Source organism: Larus michahellis, chromosome 8 (assembly GCF_964199755.1).
Source record: "Larus michahellis chromosome 8, bLarMic1.1, whole genome shotgun sequence".
Classification (NCBI taxonomy): Eukaryota; Metazoa; Chordata; class Aves; order Charadriiformes; family Laridae; genus Larus; species Larus michahellis.
In genome coordinates this window covers 11,559,154-11,576,777 of record NC_133903.1, presented here as the reverse complement: position 1 = coordinate 11,576,777, position 17,624 = coordinate 11,559,154, and the positions used below count along the sequence as shown (strand labels likewise).

At 40.3% G+C, this 17,624-nt stretch overlaps 1 protein-coding gene across 4 annotated transcripts in view; it reads right to left on the bottom strand.

Moving 5' to 3' along the window:
* SHISA9 (shisa family member 9) overlaps positions 1 to 17,624 on the bottom strand; it is a 190,542-nt gene that overhangs the window by 13,266 nt on the left and 159,652 nt on the right. For all 4 annotated transcript variants that reach the window (XM_074599541.1, XM_074599544.1, XM_074599542.1 and 1 more), the window contains one exon: positions 8,347 to 8,502. In XM_074599541.1, the coding sequence (XP_074455642.1) occupies positions 8,347 to 8,502 (156 nt within the window). The remainder of the gene's footprint in view (positions 1 to 8,346; positions 8,503 to 17,624) is intronic.

Genomic DNA, 17,624 nt, shown 5'->3' with positions numbered 1-17,624 from the left:
AATCCATGGGACCTGTTGAGATTCATCCACAGGTCCTGAGGGAACTGTGGATGAAGTTGCTAAGCCACTCCCCGTAATATTTGAGAAGTTGGTAGCAGTCCAATTCCAGTTCCCACAGACTGGAAAAGGAGAAACATAACTCCCATTTTTAAAAAGGGAAACAAGGAAGACCCGGGGAACTATAGGCCAATCAGTCTCACCTCTGTGCACAGCAAGATTATAGAGCAGATCCTCCTGGAAACTATGTTAAAGCACATGTCAAAAAAGGAGGTGACTGGTGATGGCCAATGTGGCTTCACTAAGGGTAAATTGTGCCTGCCAAATTTGGTGGGCTTGTACAACAGCGTTATAGTGTCAGTGGACAAGGGAAGAGGAACTGACATCATCTACCTGGACTTGTGCAAGCATTTGACACTGCCTCTCACAATATTCTTGTCTCTAAATTGGAGAGAGATGGATTTAACAGATGGACCACTTGGTGGATAAAGAATTGGCTGGATGGCCACATTCAAAGAGTTGTGGTCAATGGCTCGAAGTCCAAGTGGCGACCAGTGACAAGTGGTGTTCCTCAGGGGTCAGTACTGGGACTGGTGCTGTTTAACATCTTTGTTGGTGACATGGACAGTGGGATTGAGTGCACCCTCAGCACGTTTGCTGACGACACCAAGCTGGGTGGTGTGGTTGACATGCTGGAGGGAAGGGATGCCATCCAGAGGGACCTGGACAGGTTTGAGTGGTGGGCCCATGTGAACCTCATGAAGTTCAGCAAGGCCAAGTGGCAAGGTCCTGCACCTGGGTCAGGACAATCCTAAGCACAAATAAAGGCTGGCTGGAGAATGGCTGGAGAGCAGCCCTGAGGAGAAGGACCTGGGGGTGCTGGTCGATAAGCAGCTCATCATGAACTGGCAATGTGCGCTTGCAGCCCAGAAAGCCAGCTGCATCCTGGGCTGCATCAAAAGAAGAGGGCCAGCAGGTTGAGGGAAGGGATTCTGCCCCTCTACTCCCACCTGGAGTACTGCATCCAGTTCTGGAGCCCCCAAAATAAGAAGGACAGGGACCCACAGACAACAGAGCTTGAAACTATTTCGTTCAAGTCTGTTGCGTTCACAATATTTGTGACATGAATATTCAGGTTTGGCTTGGTAATCTTAAGCAATTTTGAGGATTACTTTGTTGCAAGTCAAGTTTACTTAAGTAAACAAATAATACTTTTTTTTCGTAGAATCATCATAGAATGGTTAGTGTTGGAAGGGACCTTAAAGATCATCAAGTTGCAACCCCCCTGCCATGGGCAGGGACACCTCCCACTAGACCAGGTTGCTCACAGCCTCACCCAACCCAGCCTTGAACACTTCCAGGGATGGGCCATCCACAGTTTCTCTGGGCAACCTCTGCCAGTGTCTCACTACCCTCAGAGTAAAGGGCTTCTTCCTAATAGCTAAATCTAAATCTACCCTCTTCCAGTTTAAAACCATTATCCCTCGTCCTATCATTACACTCCCTGATAAAGAGTCCCTCCCCAGCTTTCCTGTAGGCCCCCTTTAGGTATTGGAAAGCTGCTATAAGGTCTCCATGGAGCCTTCTTGTCTCCAGGCTGAATAACCCCAACTCTCTCAGCCTGTCCTCACAGGAGAGGTGCTCCATCCCTCTGATCATCTTCATGGCCCTCCTCTGGACTCACTCCAACAGGTCCATGTCCTAAACTAAATCTGAACTAAATGGACCTAAAGGTCAGATTTCCTTTCTTTCACAAGTTCAATGTGTTGCTAAAGTCTTAAAAAGGAGACAACATAGATGGAAATGTTTAGAGCGTCTTATTTTGGTGCTAAAACTATGTCTTGTAAAAGAAGGACTTTTCTCCCAGCAGCCTAGATGTCGCTTCTGCTAAGACCAACATGTCCCTGAAGAGTTACCTTTTCACAGCTCTCTTTATTTACTAAAGGATGGCATGGTCAGTGGTTGCTTGGATGTCTGATTGCTTACAGCAGAATTCCCCAGATTCAGAAAGAGTATCACCCAGTAGATTTTAAAGTAAAATGTTGTTTCTTTAAAAAGCTGTAAAAGAATGTCAATGATGCAGCTGATCTTCCTCAAGACACTCAGGCTTTGCACAAACAACATATTTATAATTAAAATAGGGCTACCTCACTGGAAGAAGAAATGAGTGTGCTGGATGATAAAACAGGAAAATATTTGGATCAAGAGTCCCCAAGCATTTTTTATTTACCTATGACAGAGTGCCTGCGGGTATCAGAAGCCAATTTGGTAAATAACAAAGAAAATGATGAAATGATTTAGTAGAAGCAAGAAAAGGTCTGGGAAGTCTGCACACACTGGGCAGGATGTGAAGTTTGGGGGGATCTCATCAGGAGACGTAGGTGGAACAAATGACGCTGGCACTTCAACTAGTTGGGAAATGGGAATGCTGAGGGAAGAGTGCTAGTAGGGGGGTTGGTAAAGTGAGGCTTGCTACTGAGTACTTCTTGGCTTTTCTCCTGTGCCTGAAGGAGAAGAAGGATTAAAGTATGAAAGACTACCTTAACAAATGAACAGTGAAAAGCTTCAAATTCTCCAGCCACACTGGACTAAGTAAATAATAATACAAAGATACCAAGCTTTCATGTCCTACTTCCTTGAGACAGGTCTGTAGTTCCAGTGTTGAACACTGAACATACCTCTAGATACATGAAGTCGTTAACTGATTCACTCTCCGGTTATAACAAATGATGCATTGATCTGTACTTCTCAGTCTGTTTTCATGGTGTTAAATCCAGGGAGGTACTCCCATGTCCCAGATTTTTTTAATCCATTTTTGTGCAACTACTTATGGAAGTAGTAGCTCAAAATTTATTTACTCTTTGAAATAAAAGCACAATTCCTTTTTAACCCTTCCAAAGAAACATGAATATTTACCTGTCAGTGTAACGGTGTGGTTGGTATAGGAAAGTAAAGTAACACAAACATACTGTCTCCAATATTTCTGTAGTTCTACTTTTTCTAGTTGACTGTATCAACCCATGTGAATGCATGAGCAGGCCTTTTTCCCTGTTGTGTGTTTCCATTTTTCCAATTACAGTATTTCTTTGCAGCCCTCCCTGTCTTTGTACAGAGGCCCCTGAGGCAGAGCACAGTGAACTATAGGGAAAGGTACAGAATCTCATCTTCTCATCATAGGTATCACATTCTTAGGGGGCAGTTGTGAAGTCACCTCTATTCTCATAAGACAGATCTTGTATCAGCAGAGTCACAATCATTTCTATGGAAATTGAAGATCTGAAGCTTAAGAGAAGGCGCCACCAAATTTCACATCAGACAAGAGGATGGTTCAGGGATAACACTTTAGAGTTAACCTGATGGCGATCTTTCCCTTTGGATCCTTCTGTGTGTGTAGATGTAAAGGACAAACAAATCAGACAGTTTTCTCACATGCTTCACCTTTTTGAGGGAGATGTTGCCTTGTGCATTGGTGCACTTGCAGCCACAATATTTTTTACATAGTAAGAGTGACCTAAATAGGAGAGGTTTATTCTTTGAGTGTCATATTTTCAGAATCTCGCTTTGGAGTTTTGCAGCTGCAAGCAGAGCCGGAGCACTGTCTGTTGTTTCCTTTAGGATCAAAGAACTGTGAAGCTTCAAGAAACGCTGGGAGCTGTAGACTCAGAGATGCGATGAGGAGTCTGCTGCCAATTGTACCCTCCTTCTAGCGCCACTATAGCTAATCAATTAGATCTGATTTCATCTCACAGGAGACTTCAGCTCCCAGCACCACTGAAGGCTTTCTGGGTCTGAGTTTCAGGGGGGAATTCTGTCCATTGTTTGGGGGAGGCGGGGTTGTCAAAAATTTTAACTGGCTGATTTATCTCATCTTAAGTCATGCCCAGTCAGTTCCTCAAAGGTTTGTCTGTGTGTGAGAGGGGAAGAAGAAAGTTTATGAAAAATAGAAAATCATGTTAAACTGTAGAAATACTTGTATTCTCTGGGTTTACGTGTATGTCTGTGCACCTCTCCAGCAGCTGAGTGATCTTTCTCCCAGTCCTGCAGGGCTTTAGAAAGTCAGGTTTGAGGTATTTTTTAATTTTTGCAGAATTCTAAAGAAAGATAGTCATTTTGCACTCCCTGAAACTCAGGGAAGAAAATTAACTGTTACTGAGCCAGGCTTGCAGAACAACGTTGAGTGACTGAATAAATATAACTAATACATCAGGATAGTGAGGCCAATTTGAGCTCTAGGAAACTCTTATTAAGCAACAGGATGGACTCCAACTCTTACAGCTTAGCAGAGTGGAATTTGAAGTTGGATTGTTCATGCTTTCTGAATGAGTGTCCAAATGATGTGTATAAAAATTTGTGATGAGCTGCCTTTGTACGTTGTGGGACTTGAATTTCATGAAGGTGTTTAGATATAAGATCTCCATCTACTTGTAGCTTTAGGCATGTCAGGATTGCTTAAATGAGCAATAACAATTTAAGCATGGAGTAAAAACAGGTTTGATGAACTGGAAAGAAGAATAATTTATGCAGAAAAACCTCTTTCTGCACTTTTCACATAAATAATCAAATACTGCAAAAGCATTGAAGGAAACCAGGATCATGTCATCTCAGGTGACCAAAAAAATTAAATATCTGAACACTGGGTGCTTTATTGCCACACAACATTCAGTGACCACTTTTGGTGGGACTGGTCTTAAAGCTTGTTAACCCTTTTCCCTCAGATACAGCCTCTGACATTCCTCAGTGGGACAGATCTGTCATTGTTGAAAAAAGATTCTCTGGCTCAAAAATGGACAAATAATGGATTAACAGAGTGCACCTGTAAGTCATTCAGGTAGGCTAGCGATGCTAAGAGATGGATTGCTTATCTGTTCTTTCAGGAAGTGTGTGTTGCTCTGTCTTGTTTCCAAGGGGTCCTCTACCTTCTGCTGATTATTCCCTGGTGGTGTATGTGTTAAGGTAGAAGGAGAATAAAGTTTTGGTGCAGTGAGGAAAACAGTAAGTAAATCTCAACTCACTATTACCTTGTTGTACTCCAAGAACTTATCTGAAAATACAAAATAGGCACAGAATGTCCTCATGTTATTCAGAGATGTAAATGCCAGCAGACAGTAAGAGGAAAAGGTGAGTTTGGTCAGTAGCCTCTGGAATTCTGGAGGTGGCAACAAATAAAGAAATGCCTAACAAGAAATGAGGAAAACAGCCCCTTCCATTGAGTGTGTAAGGGTTTGGTTGTGCAGTTTGAATTGGTTCACATAAAAATATTTTGCTTTTTAAATAAAATACATCCACATTGGCCTTTTCAATTCTCTTCTCTATTGTGCTGAATCAGACGCTCCGCAATGCACACGTTGCATTCCATACATGCATGAACAGTCCAGCTTCAAATTGCACTCTGCTAAGCTATATGATTTGAAGTCTAGGGTGTAGCTTTAAAATAGCTTCCTAGGGATCAACCTGGCCTGGCTACCAAGGGATTGGTCGTTCTTGTTCAGTAACACAATGCAAATTAATAGCAGTGGCACTGTTGTCTCTTGTTTTTACAAGCGCTTGAGTCTTAGGTATTGAATTTAATGCAGGTCCCAAACACGATCCAGAACAGAGATTACTGTGACTTGCCACTTTTCCATGAACTAAATTTTCACAGCAGCCAGACACTGAGGGATGAGTAGCTCACATCTATAATTAGACAGCCAAATTTTTAGGACATCTGTAGTTTAGAAGAAAGCAGCTATGTGGAAATTAATTTAATATTGCCTCTGGTAAAGCATCACTTTTTCGGTTATCTAAACTTTTTACCACTTCTGGCCACATTATGATGACTGATATTAATGTACTATAGTTACAGTTGCTACAAAGCAATAGGGATGCTTCTTTCTCTGCCCCCACCCCCTATTAAAGAAGAGAATTAAGCACAGTGGACTATACCCAAACAATGGGAGCATGAAGAGTAAGAGGCACTTAAATGAATATGTTTTGCCTCAAATGCATGGAGAAATATAGAACACATCCCTTATTAAATTTCTGTTGTGGCAAATGAATCCACCCTCAAGCCACTATCAATGAATGCAAAGGGAAATGGACTGCCCACACTCATTAACCTGCTATGGAGATCAGAAAATGCAACTCTGAATCTCAGGATATGAAAAATGCCATCGCACTGTGACATGAATACCAGGTCAGGGTGAACTCAGTCTATGTCTATTTGTTCAAAAGATGTTGTCAGGTTAAATTTATATTGGTGGGCCTGATGTAGGCCAGTTGCTGTTTTCTCTCAGAGCTCTCATAAAGTCAGTATGAACTCTGCAATGTGCAATCTGGCTAGCTTGATGTCGGTGTAGTCATAAACCCAGGCCTGGCTGGCATCATGGAAAAACTGCTTTGTGATCTTGGGATGTACTCAAGAGGTGCCTCTTGGGAGGAATCATGGCCTTGAGAGTCTGAAAGTTGTTAAAAACAGAGCGTATTTAGCTGTTGCTCCGTATGTCCAGACAGAAGGTGTGAATGTATAACAATTTCAAAATCTCTGTTGTTTTCTGCTAAAAAACTTGGATAACAATGCAGCACTTTTATAGTTTTCTTGTGAAAATTCACCTGAATCTAAAAATTCTCTAGTGTGCTCTAAGACCAGAAGATCTACAGGGAAAAAGTAGAGAGGGGAATAGAAAGGATAGGGGGAAAGCACGGGAAGTTGGTGCAATCCTTCTGGAAGAAAATGTCCCTGGAAGTTATGTTTAATTTAATTTAAGATTCTGAGAGGCATTATACAACTTCTGGAGCTGAAGTGCACAATCTTTCAGGGTTGATTTAACTGTATGGTTATAATCTAGCTGCTTTAAAAACTTGTACTCAGACACCCAAGAAATGTCTAAGTTCTAATTTAATAATTTTTTTAAAAGAAAATGTACATTCAGTGTCTCTTGGGCAGATAAGAGAAGTTTCTTTTGAGTGTTTCATCTCTCGTTTTATTATGGTTAAGTACCTTTTAGCTTTGATGATTGGCTTGACCTAAATTGACATCTGAAAAAGAAGCCTGATATCAGTGCATAAATCTGTGATAATCACCACATTATTACGCAGTATCACCTTTTGAAGAAGGAATTGTAAAGCTATTCTCTGTATTCAAAATTCAGCAGAAAGCTATTAACCCTTGTTTTTTATAAACAGATTAAAAAATGCCACTTGTGAGAAAGAAAACTGGCAAGCTAAAGCAAAGCCAAGTGATCTGAGATGGAACTTTGATGTACATTTTGTTAGAGGTCCTGAAGTTTGGATGAAGGAATGTCAGTTTGTGATGAAAAATTTTTCTTGCATGGTGAATACTAGATTCTTAAATCAGAATCTTCTCATCTGCTCTGCCATTTTTCTGAGCCAAATAGCTCTGTCTGGAGTGTGATACTGCTCTAAATTCATGGCAAAATGATGTTAACCTCCATATGTGTAAGCTGAGCAAGGGTTAGTGAGAAGCTGTTTATGACTAGACACACACACACACAGTTCTTAATTTATTATTGTCTAGAAGGGGCCTGAAGTGTAAGATGATAAAGGCTTTCTGTCTTCACATGCTGTGCAGCAGGTATTTATAGCCCCTGAAAAGTATTATCAACTTATGCTTCCAATATGAAAATTATGTGGAAATCTTTACCCGCTATTGTCCTTTTCCTTCCCCACAACTGTTTCTTTGAGGATGTTCCCCCATTTGCTTAAAAGAATACTGCATGACATTAATCAGTCACAGAAAATACCCGCCACCTGGATCTTTATTAGGAGCTTTATGATGCAGTAATTGTTTGAAATCGCAAGGCTTCAGAATATTCCTCCAGTGACATACTAATGCATATCCTGCAGAAAATGTGAAAGCTCTTACGTTGGAAGTGTACAAGCATCTTCTCTTTTTGGAAGTATTTGCAGGTGTCTAAATTATATCCTTTAAATTTGCAGTATATCTGATGCTTTTCTCTCTCATTTGTGCAGATAGGTATAGAAAATACATACCAAAATGCATAGGTAGGCATATTCAGGGCATAAAGAACTAGGGCGGAACACTATGCATGCAATATAGGTGAAACTCACTGAAAAAATGGTGTACAGTTGATATGGTGTGGTTTTGTATGCATATATAGACACGCATCCATATGATTACTAATTCTTACATGTAATTTTCTTATTACTAATTGTAGTCCCCCTGTTAATTTTTAATACATTTCCAACTAAATGATATTCTGGATGAAATTCTATCATGGATTCCAGATGAGCAAGACTTTGTTTTTAACTTTGAAGCAGAATGTCAGCTGACGACAGCAAATGCAACATACTGATCTAAAGAAGAAGTCATGCATCGTGTTGCTTACTTACCGACTGCCTTCAGAGAGGCGTACTTGTTAAGCTCTTTGCCTGGGGGCTGTTGCTCATATGGGTTTGTGATCTGTCCCAGGCTGGGATATGAATGTTGATGTGCCATCTGAGGAAGGAGGGGAGATGTTGGCATGACATTATTCATCTGTGGTGGATCTGTATTAAAGAAAATCAACAAGCATTAAGGAAAAAAGAAAGTCTTAAGGTTTTAACGTGATTACCCAGTACAGATTAGACAGGATATGTCATGAGATTTAATGCAACAAAACATTATTTATTATAAAGTGGGAGTTTGAGTACAGCAAACCTGTACTTCAGACAATTAATGGCATGATTAAAGGCTGATGAATGATTGTAGCAATACGTGCTAACTTTTGTATAAAACAGATTTTTGAACTAAAAAATAGGTTTTCAAAACAATAGGAGACCAACACAAAGACTGAATTTGCTGCAGCATTAGGATACAACCCAAAACTCAAAAGTTTATTCCAAGGTAGCTTGAATACAGGGCAGTAGTGTCACTGTCTGTGGAGTTAAATACCCAGGTTAATTTAAATAGGCTCAGGCAGGCTGGCGCATATATGCAGTTACACTGCTTTTAATACCAGAATCAGCTTGGTTATTTGCACAGCATTATGTTGTGTTCTCTAGACATGCCCCACTGTGCAGAATGTGCAATTTTGGCTCATGACTATCATTAGGTAATTTCTTCGAAGCTTACATTTTGTCCTTATGTTTTCTCATTTTCCCTGACAGTAGGTATCACAATATCATACCAAGATAACTTTCTCTGTAGCAGACATACCTAAAATCAGGAGCTAATTACTGCTTATCTACAGTTTTATACCAGCACTCACCCCATATCCATTCTGTAGTTGATTTTTTGCTTTATAGTAGAGAATACAGCTTGGATACTTTCTTTCTAGGATATACCATAGTTTATTAGTTATTTTTAATATTTGAATCCAGACTCTAAAAAGTTTGGTCAGAATCGTATGCTGCACTCTATTTGCAGACCTAAATTTCAACAGAGTTCAAGATGCTCAGCATGTCCTTTTTGCCGAGTCTTTCACCAGACTGTGTATTTTGAGATATTTGGAGCTGATTGTCAATGCTAGAACCTTATCATGGCTTCTGAAATCACAGACGACTGCGTTTTTCTCCTGCAATGAAACTGGTGCTGAATTGGTGACACTACAGTAACTCCCACAGCATCAAGCCCAGGCTTATGATCATGCAGAAAGCTGGGCAGTTAGGGAAAAGAAGGCTTATTATGATGGAGTGAGTGGACCACCCCCCAACTGCCCACAGGATCGGGCAGGCGCCAAATTTTCCTGCAGTTTGCCAGGATTTTAAGGGAATCAAGCCACTTGGCTTTCCACAGCTCGTTAATGAAGCCAAGTGCATGAGCAGGAGCTCTGAAGCCAGTTAACAGATTTACTGCTGGGAGAGAAAAGGAAACCAAAGGCGTTTTTTAACTTTGTTCTTCTTCACTGTTGCTGCTGCCTGGTGCAGTCTCTGCTGCTCACACTGGGGCTGCCCCTGCCTCTGCGGCGCGGTGTAACCACATCACATACACACATCAACAAGTTGGGAGGGCACCTCGAGGCAACTCAAGAAAAATGGTAGAAGTGCTACCATCTAATAGTAACAGTATGAATCTTCTTGCTGTTAGTGGTTATTAATAGGGTGCAAACTGGTTGTGGATAGTAGGTAGCGCTGAATGAGAAATGATTTTCCCATAACAGAAGAGTTTTTCAGTAAGTGTTTCTTTTCTTTTACCAAACAAATTAAATCTGAAGTTGGACTTCTTTTTTGCAAATGCCGTGTCAGATCAGGAGAAACATTTTGTTATGATGAAAAAAAAAATAATAATAATAAAAAAAATATATAAAAAAAATAAGTTGTCTCACTTTTAAAGAGGTAAATGTTATTTTGGATTGAAAACCAGAAACTTTTCTGTTGCAGAATTCCCCAAAAAATATTGGAACGCTTTTTGAATCTTTGAAAAGGGTTTACTTTGAAAGGGTAAGTTTGTTTAGTCTACCCTTTCACAAAAAGAGTTGTTATTTTAATGAATGGCTATTTTCTAATAAATAAAAGCTCTCTCTAAGTTTCTGTTCAGCTATAGTACTGGCATGTCTGATGTAGCTCATCTTGTCTTAGAGCAAGAATTAGCGCAATCTTATTCTGTTCCCACTCTATCTCTAGAGTACATCTGAGGAAAGCCTCTTACTCTAATGGCTTGAACCATAAAATAACTGACCACTATTTCCAAACCATCCCTATCTTCCAAACGTCTCTCTCTTATGGTTGCATTTACAGGTACACTTTTGAGGAGGGATGGTAGCACCGCTGTATTTCAGTAAGAGGGCAGTTCTGAGATACCAGCATGGGTGGTATAGGGATGGTGTACAGGGAAGGTGTGAACCTTTTATCACTACATTCACTAATTTTTTTCTGAGTAGATGTAAATCAGCACTTTGTAGATGCTACTACCACGAAGTTCCCTTGTGGCAATTCTCATTATTCAGTCTGTCAAAGCATCATGATTTCACTGTGATGAAAGTATTGTGAGTATTTCTGTGGTCACTGCCAAAGTGACTTGCAGATGTGGAGACTTGCAAAGACAATGTAAATAAGGAGTAGTTAACCAGGACTGTTTTTCTACCTCTGTCTCTTACTTAGACCTATCATTTTTACTCATTCATCTCTTTAAACATAGTGAAGAAAGTTAACCCAGAAATGCACTGGGGAAAATTAACAAGGTATACTTGTTTTTCATCCAGGTGTGCAGTGGCAGACTATGCTGTTACTAGGTTGCTGGGTTACCAATGTTGCTGGGGATTGGTTCTTTGAGTGTTTATGAAGATGTAAAGAAATATGTTTTCCATTTCCAATTCATCTTTGACTTCTCTTTTGTCTTGTTAAAAGCCCAGAACTCTCCTGAATTATGAATTTCAAGAAATTAATGACAGTCATTCTTTCACTGTTGCACTGACTGCACAGTGCCCCTCGGTCATACCCAGATGCTTACACAAGACTAAGTCATCACATAGAAGACACAGTTCAAATTACTCATTCAATTGGCCATTTGCACAAAGTACATCAAGCAAAAGGCCAAACTGGCAAAGTGCATTGAACTATATTGAAGAAAGATTCCTATTTATAAAGAGACTCCCATTGGAATGCACTCCTAGGGCCTAAAAGAAAAATCTCAGCTTGATATATACGTCTGTCTAGATCTGAATCATACTAAATTTTAGTCTAACTGGCCATAACTGGTGATGTTGCATTTGTTTGCAAGCTCGCTAAACTGTGTGTGATCTGATTCCTTATCTTTGGATTTCTAGAAATAAATGAGCAAATGGGACACTTAGGTTGTTTTCTCCGCACATCGTTTATGTAATGATGATGGGTAAATTCACCTGTATTTGGATGCTACTGAAGAAACTTCAGTTTGTAATTGAAGTAACAATGGTGTAATGCAAATTCTGCAGCAGGTACGGTGATGGGCAGTGTAAGTCTAACCACTGCGGCGAGCTCAGGCTTAGCCGTGAGCAACCAGGAGGTTTTAAATAGGGCTTGCCTTGCCTATTCTGGGGCAATCCATAATTTATAACTAAAAAAGCTATTGGCTTCAGCAGCATTGTCTTATACTTGTAAATACTGCTTCAGTCTCGGCAACGCTGAATAGGGTTTGTCTCAGGAAATAAAGACATTTGTCTACAACTACTTCACAGGATCTCAATGTGAAATTTGAGATTTTTCCATTTGAGATTTTGACTTTTTTTCCTGAAATTGGAAAAAAATAGTAAGCGTTAAATTTTGGAGAGCAAATAATAATCTATTGGATTATTCAAAATATTTTAGGATACAAGGGGTTGGTTTCAATTGGAAGAAAGTTTAACCAGAAAAACCCCTATCAGCTTTATCATTGACCTCTAGTGCCAAATTAAATCCTTTATACTTATAAACCAGATATTCTGTGATTGGTATTTGCACATAGCTGGCTTCACTGAATGGGGACAACTTTAACCTGAAAGCTGTGGCTGTGCTGATACATTACTTTTGGCAACCTGACACTGGTACGTTGTCCAGCATGATATTCCATATAACCAGCTGCACTGTGCCACTGCCAATTTATGTATTTATTTTTAAAAGACAGAGAATAGGAACATCACAAAGAGTCAAAAAAATGTTTGTGCTGCAGCTTCTAGCATGAATAGTCAGACCTGATTAGCAATGGTGATATAGTAAAAAACCTGCGATATTCACAACCTATCTTATTTCTGCTGGAGCAATGAAGTATGATGCCAGGCTGCTTCATAACCTCCCAAGACTTTGAGGAGTCATTCTGGACGTTGTGTTAGTGGTTAGGTCTTCCTACTACCAGCCCAAAAGAAAGAGTTTGAAAACACATGCTGGAGGTCACCACACAAATGCTAGATGTCTGCTGGGCAGAAAATGAGACATACAGGAAAAAAGAAAAACAAAAAAGGTCTTCAGATGCTGAAGAGTGCTTTTGATTGTTATCCCCTTAGGAGGTCTAGGTATAGAAAAGCTTGCGGGAGGCAAATGGAGCAGAAAATAAGAACTGGAAGGAAGCTGCACCAAAACCAGTTTATAGCTAGAGAAAGTGGGTTTTACATCCCAGCCACCAACAATGAGCCTTTGGAAACGGCTAAGGCATCAGCTTCTGGTCACAGTCCCAGTAGTTGATGAAGACTGTGGAATTGAAACTTGTATCCAGATGTCACAGATAACAGCTTACTGCATTTTTCAAGTGAAAATGCTTTTTTTGGAGTATTTCCACCCCTCCCTGATTGTGAATTTTGGAGTTGCCTTAGTGTGCATCACGATGACAACAATAATGTAACTGGTTGCTGTAGTTATGCTGAACTCTGTCCAATTAAGATGGCGTCGTATCTAATTTATGCACTTCATTCAGAAATCAGGGAATGGGCATCTCAGCAATTATTAAATACAAATAAGAACCAAATGTGGGAACACCTGACACACCATGGTCACATGTATGAATGTGGTAAGACAAGGCAAATGCCCCACAACTTTTTGTTTGTTTGTTTGTTTTGTTTCCTGTGTTGTTTATAGAATATATTGTGCTGTTCACCTAGTTTGATTATTCTTGTCAAGAAGCTGCCAGGGTCATGGGAAATACTCAGGGTTAGAGGAAGGGATGCTAGAAGGCCACTAACAAAAATCGCCACGTTCACTGTTTGAGAGCCAACAACCTGCCATGAACATCCCTTAAGCCCAGCCACTATCCTCCTCTTCAGCCATGGGAGAGTGAAACCTGTTCTGTAGAGTGGCCTGGGGATTCGTTCCTTTCTGTAGCAATGAAGTCAATGACTCAGTGCTTGAAGACAGGGAAAATGGAAAAAATCCATAAGCACAGAATGGAATCTATTAGTAAATGAGCAGTTACAGGCATAAGGAAAAGAACAAATGAGACAGGCGATGTAGTAACAAAACAGGAGAGGATGGGGGAAGGGCAGGAAAGCAGAATGAGATTTTGCTATAAAAGCCACCTGCAGACACACATACAAAAGAAATGAGAACAAGACAGACGAAAGAAGACTGGGAAGTCAAGGGGGAAAAAAGGGAAAATTCAAAGCAAAATATAATAATAGCTGAGCATTTTCAGATACTCAAGAGAAAAAGATGTGCCCTGAATTAACTAAAATTGAAAATAACATCTATGAAAACAGGACAGATCTGAGTGATCAGAGAATACCAGTATAAAATTGCTCTCCTCCCATCTATAACTGAACTGCCACCAACATGCATATTTGCCTCTTTGTTCTTGAGTGTATTATACTTAATTATAAGACTAGCTCATCCAGCATTGCAAATCCATACTCTCATTCCTACAAGTCTCACCAACAGAAACTGCAGGTGCTATTTCTGAAGAATCCCAGATATGATGAAAGCTGTGGGATTTTAACAACTTGACTATGCCTGTAAACTAATTTTCTTTCAGACTGTTTGAGGTGAAACTCAAATCCTTGGCCTATATACTTGCTCTTGCCTCTCTGTAGGTTTTCCCAATACAGTTGAACTGACCCTCCCTGGGATTTTGTGTGTGTGCCATTTTCCTACACCTGTACAACTTGAGTTTTTTCTCTCTTTGTAGGTATTGTATTGCTATTGCCATTGTCTTTTTATTTAGATTCTTTGCCCCTTCCTTGAGATTTGCATTAAATGTTGTGTTTTTAAAGGATATTCTTATTCACATCCAGAGCATCATTGCATGCAGGAGCATACAGGGGTATGTCGGCAATAGCTGGTACATCAAAATGAGGCTGTGCACCCATTAAATAATGCACTGTTTGTGCACATATACATAGATATGTAATATGTGTGGTCCGTCTCTCTGTCCAGTACAAGATGTGTGACAGGAAGGTGCAAGAGCCCCAGTGGTATTTGTATGCAAAATTGTCTCTGAAAGGTGTGTGCCGCCTTTGGTTTGCATTAACTGTTATAAATCTGCATGGTTTTGTTCTCCACGTAGTCATAAAATGGTGTTTCAGCTCTTGTTAAATTAATGGTGCTCTGCAGAGAAATTTTTCCACAACCTAGTACAAGTCCTAAATTAAAAAGTACTCCTGGTTATCTAATCTTAATTTCTCTGCCTTGGAATTTAACTGATTTTGTATTTTAGCAAGAACAGATGCTCACAATCCAACTCTGTACCATTCATTATTTTATATATTTTTTCCACTTTTCAAATATTTGTCTCTTTTTCTGAAGTAAATAATTTCACTGCTTTCAGTCTTTCTTCATCTGACAGTCTTTCCAAGCTTTGATCATTACTACTGCCATTTCTCAACACTTGTAGCCATGCAGTGCAGCTTCTGAGATGATGTTCTACCCACAGTAACACATGGAGTTGTGTTATTTTGTGTATAATTGTATCGTAAGTCATCCCTACAAGGGTCTGTCCTTTATGAGATGCAGACTTTTTTGTTTTCTCATCAGTGATGCACAAGTCATGTGAGTAGTTGTATTTTCCTTAAATGTGATAGCTCTCAGACAATACATATTTTTCATGGCAATTTATGCTAGCCAGTTATCTGTTCTGTCTCCGCACCATATCACAAAAACATTCTTGTAACACAGACAACCTACCCGTCTAATCACCATCACAAAAAGGATCTGAGATGAGTGGGATGGCGTTTCATCCAGAAAAAAAATGTTTCTGTTTAATGGAAGTGACAGTCTACAGTGTAAATGCCTGTCATCAAACATACTGTTTTGTGCCTTCCCCTGTCCTATCAAGCAATTGTAGGAGTTAGTCCCATGCTACATGCTATACGCTTGATTCTCCATGGTACTTCTGAACGCAAGTGTCTCTCAGCATACTGACTTCTAGTGCTGTATGTTTTCTGTTCACTTCCTACATGATTAACCCCTTGGTCTGTTGCTGTCCTCCATGGTAGAGGTTGCATGGTCTTTCACATATGGATATCCTTGGTGGATTTCTGAGGAGAAGCTTTTTTCCCCCAAAATAGAAAAATGCTGGACCCAGGAACAACTTTCAGTTACACTGTCAGATTCAAAACGGTATTAAACTCCTTCTGACACGATGGTGTTGTGGGTTGTGCTGACAGCATGGAACACAGGCAAGTGAAGCGTATCCCCTGCTGCAAACATTTATGTATCAGCAGGGTTTGTAGTGCTGACTGACACCAGAATTCCTGTTGGTTCAAGTTGAAAATTGTCAAGATATCAGCAGGGATTGTAGTGCTGACTGACACCAAAATTCCTGTTGGTTCAAGTTGAAAATTGTCAAGAGATAGGATGGCATAATAACTCTTAGCACGTTGTTGATCTAATTTGAGACACTGATGAACAAGGTTCTTGTGGATGCAGTCTTTATGAGAGGGAGATTCATGAGGGAGATTCATGAGGTGATGTTCAGAGACAACGTCACTCATCTGGACATGGTAAAGAAGGTCAAGGAGCCAGGTCATAAAATCCAGTGTTCTGCCCTTGGTGCATATCTTAGGAGAAACTGACTCTCTCCTGGCAGGAGAGGTAAACTGCAGAGCTGTGTCAGTGAGTGGTGCAGTCAGAGTACTGTGGTTGCTCGAACAATGCCCCATGCCTGTTTTCAAATGGCAAAATTTCCTAGTTTCCTTCCAGTGCAGTGGAATTCTGTGCTGCTGTCAGATGAAGGCAATACTATCTACACGCACTCAAAAACAGATGGACTCTTCATTCTCAATACTTTAACTGAAGTGCAGATGAGGACAGCACTAATTTTGCAATATAAATCCTCACCCGTTCAACCCTTTAATTTTCTGTCTGCATCCTTCAGGCACTTACCTATGTGAAAGTCGGAGATTATATTTCTATGAGTAACCATTTTAGGGGGGATTGAAACATAAGAGAAGGAAAATTAGTAGTAATGTGGCCAAAGAGGTGTGGGGCTCCACTGCCATCTGAGTCCAGCCAGGGAAGCTCACACAATGTTCCTGTAAAAGGGCCTATGTCTCACTGAATGTGCTCCTGCACCTTTATGTTTAAATCTATGGGAATTATTTATATATATATGTAAGAATCTTATGCCTGTGAGCTCTTCTGAACTCTGTGTGACAGGTTGCAAATGGGGAAAGAGACAACTGCATCTTTTTTTATCAGTTAAATTCAAGAGCTGGTGACTGAAGCTTCCCACTGCCTTCTAGACAAAGTCTCTGATGCTGTGAGGTGCTGAATTCTCTGTGGTCGCAATGATTTATGAGATGGGGCCTTCGTCATGTTTCAGGTTTGGGCTCCTCATTTCTGCTTAGACTCCGAGCGTGTAGGAGCAGAGTTCTGTGAAATCAGTTGGCTGTTTTACTGCCATGCGAGGAGGGTGGGAGTGGGATATCACTGGCCTTGTGACTAAACTGGCTGGAAGCCTGTCTCTCCTGCTTTTCATTTCCCTTGGGTTCCGTGCTGTACCGTCACACTCATATTCTTGTAATATTTTCTGGGCTCTTGCTTTGCAAAAGCACTACAGTCTGAGGTTGGTTTTCCATGTAGACTTTTATTATGTGGCACCCTATCTCCTTTCATGAAGGTTATTTTTGTGTCCTCTGAAGGTTTGCTTTTCCTTCATAATTACTCACAACCTGACAGATTTATAATCCTCTGATAGGATTTGTGACATTATAATCTTCTCTAGAGCAACGCATTGTGGTTTCACAAACAGAGGATTATAACCTTTAAGAAGGCAATAAGCAGATGAACTCTTGAGATATCAAGACCCTGCT